The sequence below is a fragment of the Ranitomeya variabilis genome, chromosome 1 (genome assembly GCF_051348905.1).
Source record: "Ranitomeya variabilis isolate aRanVar5 chromosome 1, aRanVar5.hap1, whole genome shotgun sequence".
Lineage (NCBI taxonomy): Eukaryota > Metazoa > Chordata > Amphibia > Anura > Dendrobatidae > Ranitomeya > Ranitomeya variabilis.
In genome coordinates, this window is record NC_135232.1 from 250,853,013 (window position 1) to 250,866,825 (window position 13,813).

General features: G+C 43.4%; 1 protein-coding gene across 2 annotated transcripts in view; it reads left to right on the forward strand.

The window, feature by feature from the left end:
* The window catches only part of EP400 (E1A binding protein p400), a 306,993-nt gene that overhangs the window by 131,232 nt on the left and 161,948 nt on the right, over positions 1-13,813 (forward strand). For both annotated transcript variants that reach the window (XM_077293325.1, XM_077293326.1), the window contains exons 17-18: positions 988-1,124; positions 4,327-4,513. In XM_077293325.1, coding sequence (XP_077149440.1) covers positions 988-1,124; positions 4,327-4,513 — 324 coding nt within the window. The remainder of the gene's footprint in view (positions 1-987; positions 1,125-4,326; positions 4,514-13,813) is intronic.

The window sequence follows — 13,813 nt, forward strand, 5'->3', positions numbered from 1 at the left end:
CGCCTTCCATTACTCGAGTATAAGCCAAAAGGGGCACTTTCAGACCATTTTTTGGGCTGAAAATCTAGGCTTATACTCGAGTATATACGGTAGTTTTTCTGTTCTTGCTGTAAAATACTTTTCTCATGGAAGGAACCAAGATTTCACTCTATTTTTTCTTTTTCTCTGGGACAATGTTGGTTGCCTTAGGTATTGTTTTTCTCGCTGGAATCTGGTCATGCCAGTTTCTAGTTGTTCTTGTTATGGATTTTTTGTTTTTGCACTCCTCCTGCTTTTCATCTGGCGAAGACAATATTTTCTTTTAATCTAGTAACAGGGCCTGTACACATTCTCCTATATCTCTAAATGTATTTGACAAAAATGGATTTTACGTCAAGTACAAAATTAAATTTTTATGGGGTGCATATATTTTTAGCAGCTATCTTCAAAGAGCCACTGCCATGAAGGTGATGGTGAATATCTACAAAACTTTACTAAACAAGGTTATGCATTCCCATGTCTACATTTTTTTGAAACTGGATTCTTAATATAATAAGAGTGTCTCCTAGAAAAAAAATGCATGAGACCCTTAGGCCGAGTGGATACGGTCAGTAATTGGCAGCGCTTTGGACGCAGCACATGTCTACTGCGTCCCTGCCAGCTTTTGAACGCAGGTGATTCTGCATGTGATCATTGAACCATGCGGATTCACCACGTCCCATAGATTGTACGGGTGAGATTTATATTGCGGAGACGCAAGTCTGGAAAGACGCGCCTCATGTCCGTCTCCGCAGGTGATCCACGGGCGTCGTTGTCCGCATAGTGGACTTGGGATTTCTTGAAATCCTGTCCACTATGCTGTAACATTTGGACGCTGCGGATGTGTGCAGCGTCCAACCCGCAGCATTTACTGACCGTGGGAACGTACCCTTATTTCTGGTCACTGATCCTGATGTTTGATTAAATATTATATGTTTGGTTAATGCTTAAATGTTATGATTTTTACAGTCTGCTCAGCCATTTATACTTCGCCGGACAAAAAGAGATGTGGAAAGGCAACTAAACAAAAAGTCTGAACATGTTCTCAAGTGTCAGCTTTCAAATCGGCAGAAGATCATGTATGAGGATGTTATGATGCAACCTGGGTAAGAAAATTTCATTGGACTGCATGCAACTCAGTAATGTTTGTATCTTGCAAAATCTTAGGTTACAAAGTACCTGTCACCAGGTCAAAGTGGTCTGTGCCTGCTCTTATTTTATTCTAACCAAAAGAGAAAAGATCATGTACATTCATGTGGGAGCACCTCAAACATGTAGAAAATGCAAAATTTTATTGGTAAGCTTTACAAAAAATCGTGCGAGACATGCAAAGACAATTCACACAGAAAAAAGGATTAAATGCATTTAAAAGTGCAACATACAGCATAAAGCTTAGCTTGAGAAAAGCTCATTATGAGCTGAAACGTTGCCTGAATATGTGGGTAAATTAAACCCTGCACGTTTACACTGGACTAATGGAGTGCTGCCTCTTTTTTTTGAAAAAAAAAAAATATATATATATATATATATATATATATATATATATATATATATATATATATATATATATATATATATATATATATATACACACACACACACATACCTAATGATATCACAGTACCATATAGCCCTAAAAAATGGTACACAATAAATCCTAACAGGCAAAGAATGGTCAATGCCTAAACAGCTACCAACAATAAAGCCATACGGATCAAAGGACCACTAAGTATAATAAGGTCCTACATATCTGAATCAAGCATATGCATACGCCTAATAGGATCCAAATGCTAGAATCAGACTAACGGTACCGCCACACTAAGCGACGCTGCAGCGATACAGACAACGATGCCGATCGCTGCAGCGTCGCTGTTTGGTCGCTGGAGAGCTGTCACACAGACCGCTCTCCAGCAACCAACGATGCCGAGGTCCCTGGGTAACCAGGGTAAACATCGGGGTTGCTAAGCGCAGGGCCGCGCTTAGTAACCCGATGTTTACCCTGGTTACCAGTGTAAAATGTAAAAAAACAAACAGTACATACTCACCTTCGCGTCCCCCGGCGTCTGCTTCCTGCACTGACTGAGTGCCGGCCCTAACAGCAGAGCGGTGACGTCACCGCTGTGCTTTCACTTTACGGCCAGCGCTCAGTCAGTGCAGGAAGCGGACGGCGGGGGACGCGAAGGTGAGTATGTACTGTTTGTTTTTTTACATTTTACACTGGTAACCAGGGTAAACATCGGGTTACTAAGCGCGGCCCTGCGCTGAGTAACCCGATATTTACCCTGGTTACCATTGTAAAACATCGCTGGTATCGTTGCTTTTGCTGTCAAACACAACGTTACACGGCGATCTGACGACCAAATAAAGTTCTGAACTTTAATCAACGACCAGCGATATCACAGCAGGATCCTGATCGCTGCTGCGTGTCAAACACAACGATATCGCTATCCAGGACGCTGCAACGTCACGGATCGCTAGCGATATCGTTTAGTGTGACGGTACCTTAAGGCCATATGCGTGCTGATGAAGGAGAGAGGACTGGAAAAGAAAAGGGGATGTGGGGTAAAAGCCCACGCGTATCGCCGCAGCAGTAGCGGCTTCTGCAGGGAAAAATCTTATAAGATCTTATTTTATTCCCACAGCTCTCTTGAGTATTTTTTTTCTTTAATCCACCTAATGGTTGTAGAGAGATTTTTTTTTTTTTTTTTCTGAAGAGGGCTTTTCACCAAATGTTTAACGGGACATTAAAGTTTTAATGTGATAATGGCTACACTGCAGAATAAAACTTTAAAACTTTTTTTTTTACTTGGCCTTTCTGTTGTAGAGATATTAGCAATCAAACGTATGAGTTAATATTAAGGCCAAGTGGGTGTTATCAGAGTTTTCACTGGGTACCTGTACTTCTTCTCCATAAGTAGGTAGCAACACACATGGAAGAAAAGATCCTACCCCACAATAACTTAGAGCAGGCTTCTCAGTGTGTCAAATATATAAGGACATACAGCTCTGATCTCCGGGTCCTAAGTTTGTGCATGATTAGTAAGTTCTAGGAATAGAGCACAGACGACTAACGCTCTTTAGATCAGGTCAAGGGAGTCAGTGAGGGGGGATGAGAAGCACAGTTGTCACATTGCAAACACTTCTATCAGCTCTGCTCCTCTCATATCACTGTATGTCGCCTCTTCTGCTCTGCTCTGTTTGGTGAGCTCCAATATGTCAGTAATCATATTTGCCTGTTGTATTCAAGGCAAATTGTAATCACTCTGTAGTGACAGCAGAGTAGGCTGTTATTACATCTCACACTTGAGTAGCCTGTTCTGAGCTATTGTGTGGGGCGTGTTCTTTTTCCTCCTGTGTATTGATGACTGTTCATGAGAAGAAATGCAACCCCTCAGTGAGTACTCTCTCTTCGACTTAACAAAAATTATTGTTCCAATCACTTTGTTTGCTAATATGTCCGCAATAGAGAGGCTCTGGTTCTAGTGATTTATTAATTAATGGGCTGCTTCTTGTAGTTCTGATCAACTGCTGATAAATGATTTTTGTTACTAGCAGAGTGGTAAAACTGCTGCCATATAGTTCTCCATATTCATGAGCTCATTAAACTCCACTGCATAAATAGAAAGCTGTAATCAATGGTGCGGGACACAGAAATATAACAAAACAAGGACAGAAACTGTCTTTTGACCAGGTGCCAGGTATACTATAACGTGCACTTATAATTATACTGAAAACAATTGATAATGGTTACTTTTTGAATGGAGCAATAAGCCTTCTTAGGCTAAGTTCACATGTATATAGTGATCTCAGCTGAGCACTATGTTGGGGTTTCTGTTGGAATTCCAGTAAAATTGTATTCTGACAAAGCCATTCACTTTGATGTAGCTGATGGAGTCACCTTAGACACTGTTTGGTCTCTGTTCTGGCAGTAGGTATCTTTGTCAGATGTGCACAAAAAGGTAGGCTAATACCTAATAAATTAATGTTTTAATAATGTAAGTGACGATGGAATTAAAAGGATTAACTTTTTGTCATTTTTATATTTCTATTGAACATGGTGGAGTTGGCATATGAAAAAAATACGTATATGGGTACACTTCCCATTGCAGTTTTCTGATGGGTCCCTAAAGCAAACATAATGGGTTCACTTTAGGAATATGTTTAAAGTGCTTTTATCTATAGCAAATTCCTTACATTGTGAACTCGTGCATAATACGTGTATTGAGTTACAAGTCTACTATTTTTTTTTTTGTAGTAAAATTACGTTTTGTTTTTTTTTTTGTTTGTTTTTGTTTGTTTTTTATGCAGCACACAGGATTCCCTGAAGGGAGGACATTTTGTAAGCGTACTTCATGTACTGACACAGCTTCAGAGAATCTGTAATCATCCAGATCTGGTGGATCCTCGTCCTCAACATTCTTCCTATGCATGTGATGCATTGCAGTATAAGACTGCATCCCTTGTACTGCAAGCATTAGAATATGATCCTTGGAAGGTAAGGGCTCTGTATGATTCTCTACTGTGGCTAATCCTTTTTCTACCAGGACTGTTTTCACACTTTTGACCAGCACAAATAGTCTGAATTACCGTATTATAATTTTTATTGTTTAATCATAACCTTCACCACCTATAGGGTTAAAATGCTCACCATACCCCTAAATTAATTAGCTTAGGGGTGTAGTTTCCAAAAAAGGAGTCACTTTGAGGGTTTTTGCTTTTTCTAGCAATTTAAGGCTTTTTGCTTTTCTAACATTTTGGGATCTGCAAGTAGCGACCATGAACTATTGCTCCTAAATTTGTGCTCCAAAAGCGAGCTAGAAATTCTTCTCTTTCAAGCCTGATGTGTGCATAACAAGTAATTTCTTACCACATATAGGATATCGCCATGTCTGTGATAAATTGCTTTACAAATTACAGTGCCCATTTTCTCCTAATGCCCCCTGGGAAAATAAGTTTTTGAATTTTAAGCCTTATTTTAGTGTAAAAATGTATCTTCATTTTTGATTATTTCACTTTAATAAACTTTTGAGGAGCACATGTGGATCCAAATAGGTCACGGCAACCCTACATAAATTACTTAATGGGTGTAGTTTCCAAAATGGGGTAACTTGCACAGGGTTCTGTTTTTTTTTTCTCGCCACATTGGGGGACAGTTGACCGTGGGTGTATGCTGCTGCCACTAGGAGGCTGACACTAAGTGAATACAAAAAAGGTTAGCTCCTCTGCAGTATACACCACCCTCTGGCACTAGACAGAACCAGTTCATGCTTAGTGTTCGTAGGAGGCACACGGGGTCCGCTATTCAGATTTTTTTAATTTTTACTGCGAGGAAGGGACGATCTCCCCCCAACCAACAACAGGCGAGCACGGTGAGTGTTGCCTCCCCGTATCCTCTCCTGCAACGCAAGACAGGCCTGTGCTACACTAGGGGCGACAGTTCCCTTCAGGGTGCCGATCTCCCCACACGAGCAACAGACGGGAACATGGAGTGTCGCCTCCATGTACCCCCTTCTGAGCCAGGCTACAGCCGGACACACCCCTGTAAAATTCTAGGGGAGTGAACCCTTAGGATACACAGAGGGCCCCTATGGCGTCCGTGCTGCTCCCACTGCACCACCACTGATGGAACAGCGGTGCTGCATGGAGCAGGACGGTCCCTCTCCACCTCCCCTATAAAAGGGGACGGTGAATAGAGGGCTCCTGCATGGTCCACATCATACCTGCAAGCAAGGCCTTTCCTCCATCCAGGCTCTGCAGTAAGTTGGGGAACTGGGGGGAACCGGCTGGGCAACGCTAATTTAGTCCCCCTCTTCGGCCTCTGCTAGGCTGCAAGCCGGTAACTCCGCCCGCAAGCGTGTCGGCGGTCCCGCCCACCTCCCTGGCACTTCTCGTTCTCTGCGAGAAGTGCCTTTTTTCCACTCTCTGCAGCCATCTTACCCCAGGAGGACAGAACTGCGCGCGGTTCCACACAGAAGCGGCAACTAAGCGTCAAGGCTGTCTCAGGGGGCACAGAACCTGAGTAAGTGCTCTTCCACGCTTTCCCCAGGCCACCCTTTGTTTTGTACACATAGGGCGCTGCTGCACCTTTTTGCAGAGCAGTTTGTATGTGTGTGTGTATATGTGTGTGTGTATATGTGTATATATATATATATATATATATATATATATATATATATATATATATATATATATATATATATATATATATATATATATATATATATATATATATATATACATACACAGGTCCTTCTCAAAAAATTAGCATATAGTGTTAAATTTCATTATTTACCATAATGTAATGATTACAATTAAACTTTCATATATTATAGATTCATTATCCACCAACTGAAATTTGTCATGTCTTTTATTGTTTTAATACTGATGATTTTGGCATACAACTCCTGATAACCCAAAAAACCTGTCTCAATAAATTAGCATATTTCACCCGGCCAATCAAATAAAAGTGTTTTTTAATAACAAACAAAAAAACCATCAAATAATAATGTTCAGTTATGCACTCAATACTTGGTCGGGAATCCTTTGGCAGAAATGACTGCTTCAATGCGCCGTGGCATGGAGGCAATCAGCCTGTGACACTGCTGAGATGTTATGGAGGCCCAGGATGCTTCAATAGCGGCCTTAAGCTCATCCAGAGTGTTGGGTCTTGCGTCTCTCAACTTTCTCTTCACAATATTCCACAGATTCTCTATGGGGTTCAGGTCAGGAGAGTTGGCAGGCCAATTGAGCACAGTAATACCATGGTCAGTAAACCATTTACCAGTGGTTTTGGCACTGTGAGCAGGTGCCAGGTCGTGCTGAAAAATGAAATCTTCATCTCCATAAAGCATTTCAGCCGATGGAAGCATGAAGTGCTCCAAAATCTCCTGATAGCTAGCTGCATTGACCCTGCCCTTGATGAAACACAGTGGACCAACACCAGCAGCTGACATGGCACCCCACACCATCACTGACTGTGGGTACTTGACACTGGACTTCAGGCATTTTGGCATTTCCTTCTCCCCAGTCTTCCTCCAGACTCTGGCACCTTGATTTCCGAATGACATGCAAAATTTGCTTTCATCAGAAAAAAGTACAAGCTTCTGCCGCTGTTTATGGTTCAAAAGTGGCTTTACCTGGGGAATGCGGCACCTGTAGCCCATTTCCTGCACACGCCTGTGCACGGTGGCTCTGGATGTTTCCACACCAGACTCAGTCCACTGCTTCCTCAGGTTCCCCAAGGTCTGGAATCGTTCCTTCTCCACAATCTTCCTCAGGGTCCGGTCACCTTTTCTCGTTGTACAGCGTTTTCTGCCACATTGTTTCCTTCCAACAGACTTACCATTGAGGTGCCTTGATACAGCACTCTGGGAACAGCCTATTTGTTGAGAAATTTCTTTCTGGGTCTTACCCTCTTGCTTGAGGGTGTCAATGATGGCCTTCTTGACATCTGTCAGGTCGCTAGTCTTACCCATGATGGGGGTTTTGAGTAATGAACCAGGCAGGGAGTTTTTAAAAGCCTCAGGTATCTTTTGCATGTGTTTAGAGTTAATTAGTTGATTCAGAAGATTAGGGTAATAGGTCGTTTAGAGAACCTTTTCTTGATATGCTAATTTATTGAGACAGGTTTTTTGGGTTATCAGGAGTTGTATGCCAAAATCATCAGTATTAAAACAATAAAAGACCTGACAAATTTCAGTTGGTGGATAATGAATCTATAATATATGAAAGTTTAATTGTAATCATTACATTATGGTAAATAATGAAATTTAACACTATATGCTAATTTTTTGAGAAGGACCTGTATATATATATATATATATACCTACATACGTACGTACATACCCTACAGACCAAAAGTTTGTACACGTATGGAATTATTTACTTAACAAAAAAGTGTGAAACAACTGAAAATATGTCTTATGTTCTAGGTTCTTCAAAGTAGCCACCTTTTGCTTTGATGCCTCCAGTGTGAATTTACAATTTTCATAGTCATGAAAATACAGAAAAATATTTAAATGAGGTGTGTCCAAACTTTTAGTCTGTACTGTGTGTATATGTGTGCGTGTGTGTGTGTGTGTATGTATGTGTGTGTGTGTGTGTGTGTGTATATATATATATATATATATATATATATATATATATTTTACACACAGATACAGCATGTCCCTACCTAAGACTTCCAAAAGGCTGCCAAAGCACAGCGTTTTTCACCTCATGTACCTCCTGTCGGGCTGCATTACCTAGCAGACACACTGCTCCGCTCTGCCAAGCCTGTGATCCCAAATGCGCTCAAGAGCCCCCTGCCGCAACCGATCCCACTGTGGCTAGTCCCCCTGAGTGGGTTGCATCCTTATCACAGTCCATGGCTTCCTTCCCCTTCATCTCGGGAACAGTCGGCCTGCAGGGGCTGTTCTCACTTAAAGCAGACTCAGGCATCCAGGAAACGGATACATAGCATGTCTCCCAGGCCCTCTGGCGCCTCGGCATCCGTAAGCTATGTTTCTCGCTCTCCCTCTCCAGGGATTGATGGCAAACAAGCCTCTGAGTACGAATTTGAAGGGCCCCTTGACTTAGAATCTCTGGGTTACCAGACAAAAATAGTCTCATAGAGGCCGTCAACCACACCGTACAGGTTGGCGAAGAGCGTACTTCTACACACACACGGATAACGCGGTGTCTTTTAAAAGGGCCATAGGGTGTTTGCCAATTGCTCTGAGTTCCAGGACATAGTTCAGCACTACAGAGAGCAGCCAGACAAACGCTTTGCAGGTCAGAAATCCCTTGAGGCTAGATATCCCTTCTCATCTGACCTCCGCAAACAATGGACAGACTCCCCTCTAATGGATCCTCCTGTGTCCCTCTTGGCCTCCAAAACTCTTCTATCCTTTCCTGATGGATCCTCCATCAAAGATCCCACGGACCGCCTAACTGACAGTCTCGCCAGTTTGGTTTTCGAGGCATCAAGTTTTGCACTTACTCCCTCCTTTTCAGCAACATGGGTTGCTAAAGCCATGGTATCCTGGGCAAACTCTCTGTATAAGACTATACAAAAGAGCAGTCCTCCCCCAGAAGTAGCATAGCTGGCAAATCAGATTTCCTTGGCTGGCAACTATGTGGTAATTGCATCCATAGACGCGGCTAATTGCGCTGCGCTTGCGGCTTCAAATGCAGTAACTATCAAAAGAGCACTATGGCTCAGAGACTGGCGAGTGGACTCTGCATCCAAAAAGTCCTTAACCTCTTTGCCTTACCAGCACGGCCGCTTACTTGCAGAAACTAGACCAGCTTATCTTGGATGCTACAGGTAGTGTGATGCAGCGATCACTAATGGGATGGGGAATACTCGCTTGGCCACGGAATAAATGCACACGGGCACTGGTTTTTCAAACCAAAACAATCTATCTGGTTTATTCAGGTATCCTAAACCGCAACCATGAACAGTTCATTACATCACTTCAAATACGGCTTCACCTCAGACCCTAAACATGCCGGACTTTTCCCTTCGTCCAGTTATCATGGGTGACCATACGCCGAACCGTTCATTACATGGAGATACCACTGTAGAAGCTGCCTAACGGGGATCACCAATTTGCCTGACAGGCATACACCAGTCGGTTCCAGACCCACCGAAGGACGGTAGCTTCCCCAACAGAGTAGCCATCACCGGCTCTGCAGATCACCTCATGCTCTTCAGGGAGCCGGTCCACACACAGGACCTCCCAACACAAAGGCCTCTCAGGATCACGGCCTCACCAGGTGCGTTTCAGGGATCCGGTCCCCACTCTGGACCTCCCAACACCCAGGCCTTTCCTCTCACAGGACCTTCCAGCAAAGAACCACTCAGGTCTATACACTCAGACCCATGTGACTCACACCCTGGTCACATTACATAAATGGGAGGTGTGTGCGGTTAGTTCGACCCGCCCAGCTCTCAAACTAATCTGCAAGCCTCCCTTTAAAGGGAGCCTGTCACCCCCAAAATCAAGGGTGAGCTAAGCCCACCAGCATCAGGGGCTTATCTACAGCATTCTGTAATGCTGTAGATAAGCCCCCGATGTATCCTGAAAGATAAGAAAAAGAGGTTAGATTATACTCACCCAGGGACGGTCCCAGTCCGGTCCGATGGGTGTCGCGGTCCGGTCCGGCACCTCCCATCTTCATCAGATGACGTCCTCTTCTGGTCTTCACGCTGCGGCTCCGGCGCAGGCGTACTTTGTCTGCACTGTTGAGGGCAGAGCAAAGTACTGCAGTGCGCAGGCGCCGGGCCTCTCTGACCTTTCCCGGCGCCTGCGCACTGCAGTACTTTGCTCTGCCCTCAACATGAAGATGGGAGGCCCCGGACCAAACCGCGACGCCCACCGGATCGGACCGCCCGCCCAGGTGAGTATAATCTAACCTCTTTTTCTCATCTTTTAGGATACATCGGGGGCTTATCTACAGCATTCCAGAATGCTGTAGATAAGCCCCTGATGCTGGTGGGCTTAGCTCACCCTCGATTTTGGGGGTGACAGGTTCCCTTTAAAACTACACAAATACTTGTGGCACTACAGGTCCAAGAGCAACCTTATTTCAGGCTTGCAGCGCAGAGTATCTTCCTCTGCGACACATACTAGGCATTCACAATAATGCCGGACTTTGTCTCATCACCTCAGTCATACCTTCGACTGCCATGCATTCCTATGGCCTCAATACGCATCGGTGCGTATTCTGAGGCCATACAGCGTCCCCTACCTATAATAGGGGTCAATGCATCGCAGCGGGAAAAGCAAATTCCTTCCCCAGCAGAAAGTTAGACGTCCTATTCGCTGACCGCTGCAGACACAATTCCAAGCCTTTCGCAGCAATTTCGACTGGTCCTCTACGGGCAATTCGCCTGGTTCAGGGCGTCCCGCTCACAGGGACAAGAGCCACAGGTATTGGACAAGACCAACCCCTTGTGGAAATCTTACTCCAAGCAGGACAGATCTAGGGGACCCAGATCCCAGAGACTCTCGGCTAAATGACTCGCGATATGGTCTGGACGACACCAGCAGAGTAGGTGGCCGCCTATTCCATTTTCGCCATGTCTGGCTCGCCGTCGTCCACGACGAATGGGTCAGAGATCTGGTGTCCTCCGGATACAAAATAGAATTTGCTCTCCATCCCCCAACCCGGTTCTTTGCCTCTCGTCAGAGGACACCCGAGTGTGCTCAGGAAATCTCAAGTAACGAGTATATTCGCTCATCACTATTTACCATCTCCTCGTTCCATCCACTTTGGCATGAGAATTCTAGGGAAAATGGTGGCTGCAATGGAAGCGGTTCCATTCGCTCAGCTGCATCTACGTCCCCTGCAACATGCGCTTTTGGACTCATGGGTCAGGAGCCCCTTCTCACTCGATCGTGATGAATTTGCTCTCCATCCCCCAACCCGGTTCTTTGCCTCTCGTCCCCCCAATGCGGGAACCAGGGCTCGGTCCTTTTACCAAGCCATCTAGTCACTCCGCCAGAGGTGAGTCCAGGCTGTTATTTTAGAAAGCAGTTGAGAAATGATTGTCTGAATAGTGGACTACTCCTTTACCGTCCGCAATATTTCAGCAAAAATTGATCTCCAAAAGTTAAATAGCTCTCCTTCCCTTCCTTGAAATGCTTTGTGACCCTAAAATTTATTTTTTTATTCCACTTTGCATTAGTTCCTGTGAACCAACTTAAGGGTTAACAAACTTCCTGACTGCAGTTTTGAATTCTTTGAGGGGGACCGTTATTAACCCGTTACCGACCAGAGGTATTTTTGGTTTTGCATTTTCATTTTTTGTTCCCCTTCTTTCCAGAGCCAGAACTTTTTATATTTTTTGGTCAAAATGGCCATGTGAGGGCTTGTTTTTTGCGGGACGAGTTGTACTTTTGAACGACACCATTGATTTTGCCATGTCATGTACTCGAAAAAGGGGGAAAAAAATCCAAGTGTGGTGAAATTGCAAAAAAAAGTGCAATCAGTTTTTTTTTAGGGCTTTTTTTCACTATGTTCACAAAATGCTAAAACTAACCTGACATTATGATTCTCCAGGTCATTACAAGTTCATAGACACCAAATATGTCTAGGTTCTTTTTTATCTAAGTGGTGTAAAAAAATTCCAAAGTTTGTTAAAAAAAATAATAAAAAATTGCACCTTTTTCCGATACCCGTAGCAGCTCCATTTTTCGGGTCGGGTGAGGGTATATTCTTTGCGTGCCGAGCTGACGTTTTTAATGATATCATTTTGGTGCAGATACAATCTTTTGATCGCCCGTTATTGCATTTTAATGCAATGTTGTAGCGACCAAAAAATGCAATTCTGGCGTTTTGAATTTTTTTCTCATTATGCCGTTTAGCGATCAGGTAAATTATTTCTTTTAAATTGATCGGGGGATTCTGAACGCGGCGATATCAAATATGTGTAGGTTTGATTTATTTATTTTTTGATTTTTATTTTGAATGGGGCGAAAGGGGGGGTGATTTGAACTTTTATATATATTTTTAATTTTTTTTTTACATTTTTTTAAAACACTTTTTTTTTTACTTTTTGCATGATTCAATAGTCTCCATGGGAGACTAGAAGCTGCACTTGTTTGATCGGCTCTACTACATACAGGCGATGATCAGATAGTCCTAGATTCCGTGTGCCAATTTGCGTTCAAAAAGTCAAATGGTGCTCCTTCCCTTCTGAGTCCTGCCGTGTGCCCAAACAGTGGATTTCCCAAACATATGGGTATCTGCATACTGAAGATAAATTTCACAACAAATTTTGTGGTCTATTTTCTCCTGATACCCTTGTGAAAATAAAAAAGTTTGGGTCTAAAGTAAATTTTTTGTGAAAAAAATTGAAATGCTAATCTTTTTCCTTCTACATGGCTTCAGTTCTTGTGAACCACCAGTTGATAAACTTAATGTGGTTTTGAGCACCTTGAGAGGGGTGCAGTTTTTAGAATTGTCACTTTGGGTATTTTCTGTCATACAGACTCCTCAAGGTGAATTAAAATGTGATGTGGTACCTAAAAAAAAATTGTTTTGTAAATTTTGTTGAAAAATGAGAAATCTATGGTCAACTTCTTCTAATGTCCTAACAAAAAAAAAATGTTTCCAAAATTGTGCTGATGTAAAGTAGACATGCGGGAAATTTTATTTATGAGCTATTTTGAGTGACATATCACTCTGATTTAACCCCTTTCTGACCTCGGACGGGATAGTACGTCCGAGGTCAGAAGCCCCGCTTTGATGCGGGCTCCGGCGGTGAGCCCGCATCAAAGCCGGGACATGTCAGCTGTTTTGAACAGCTGACATGTGCCCGTAATAGGTGTGGGCAGAATCGCGATCTGCCCGCGCCTATTAACTAGTTAAATGCCACTGTCAAACGCAGACAGCGGCATTTAACTACCGCTTCCGGCCGGGTGGCCCAAAATGATCGCATCGCTGACCCCCGTCACATGATCGGAGGTCGGCGATGCTTCTGAATGGTAACCATAGAGGTCCTTGAGACCTCTATGGTTACTGATCCCCGGCAGCTGTGAGCGCCACCCTGTAGTCGGCGCTCACAGCACACCTGCATTTCTGCTACATAGCAGCGAACATCGGATCGCTGCTATGTAGCAGAGCCGATCGCGTTGTGACAGCTTCTAGCCTCCTATGGAGGCTATTGAAGCATGGCAAAAGTTTAAAAAAAAGTAAAAAAAAATGTGAAAAAAATAAAAAAAAATATAAAAGTTTAAATCACCCCCCCTTTCGCCCCAATCAAAATAAATCAATAAAAAAAATCAAACCTACACATATTTGGTAT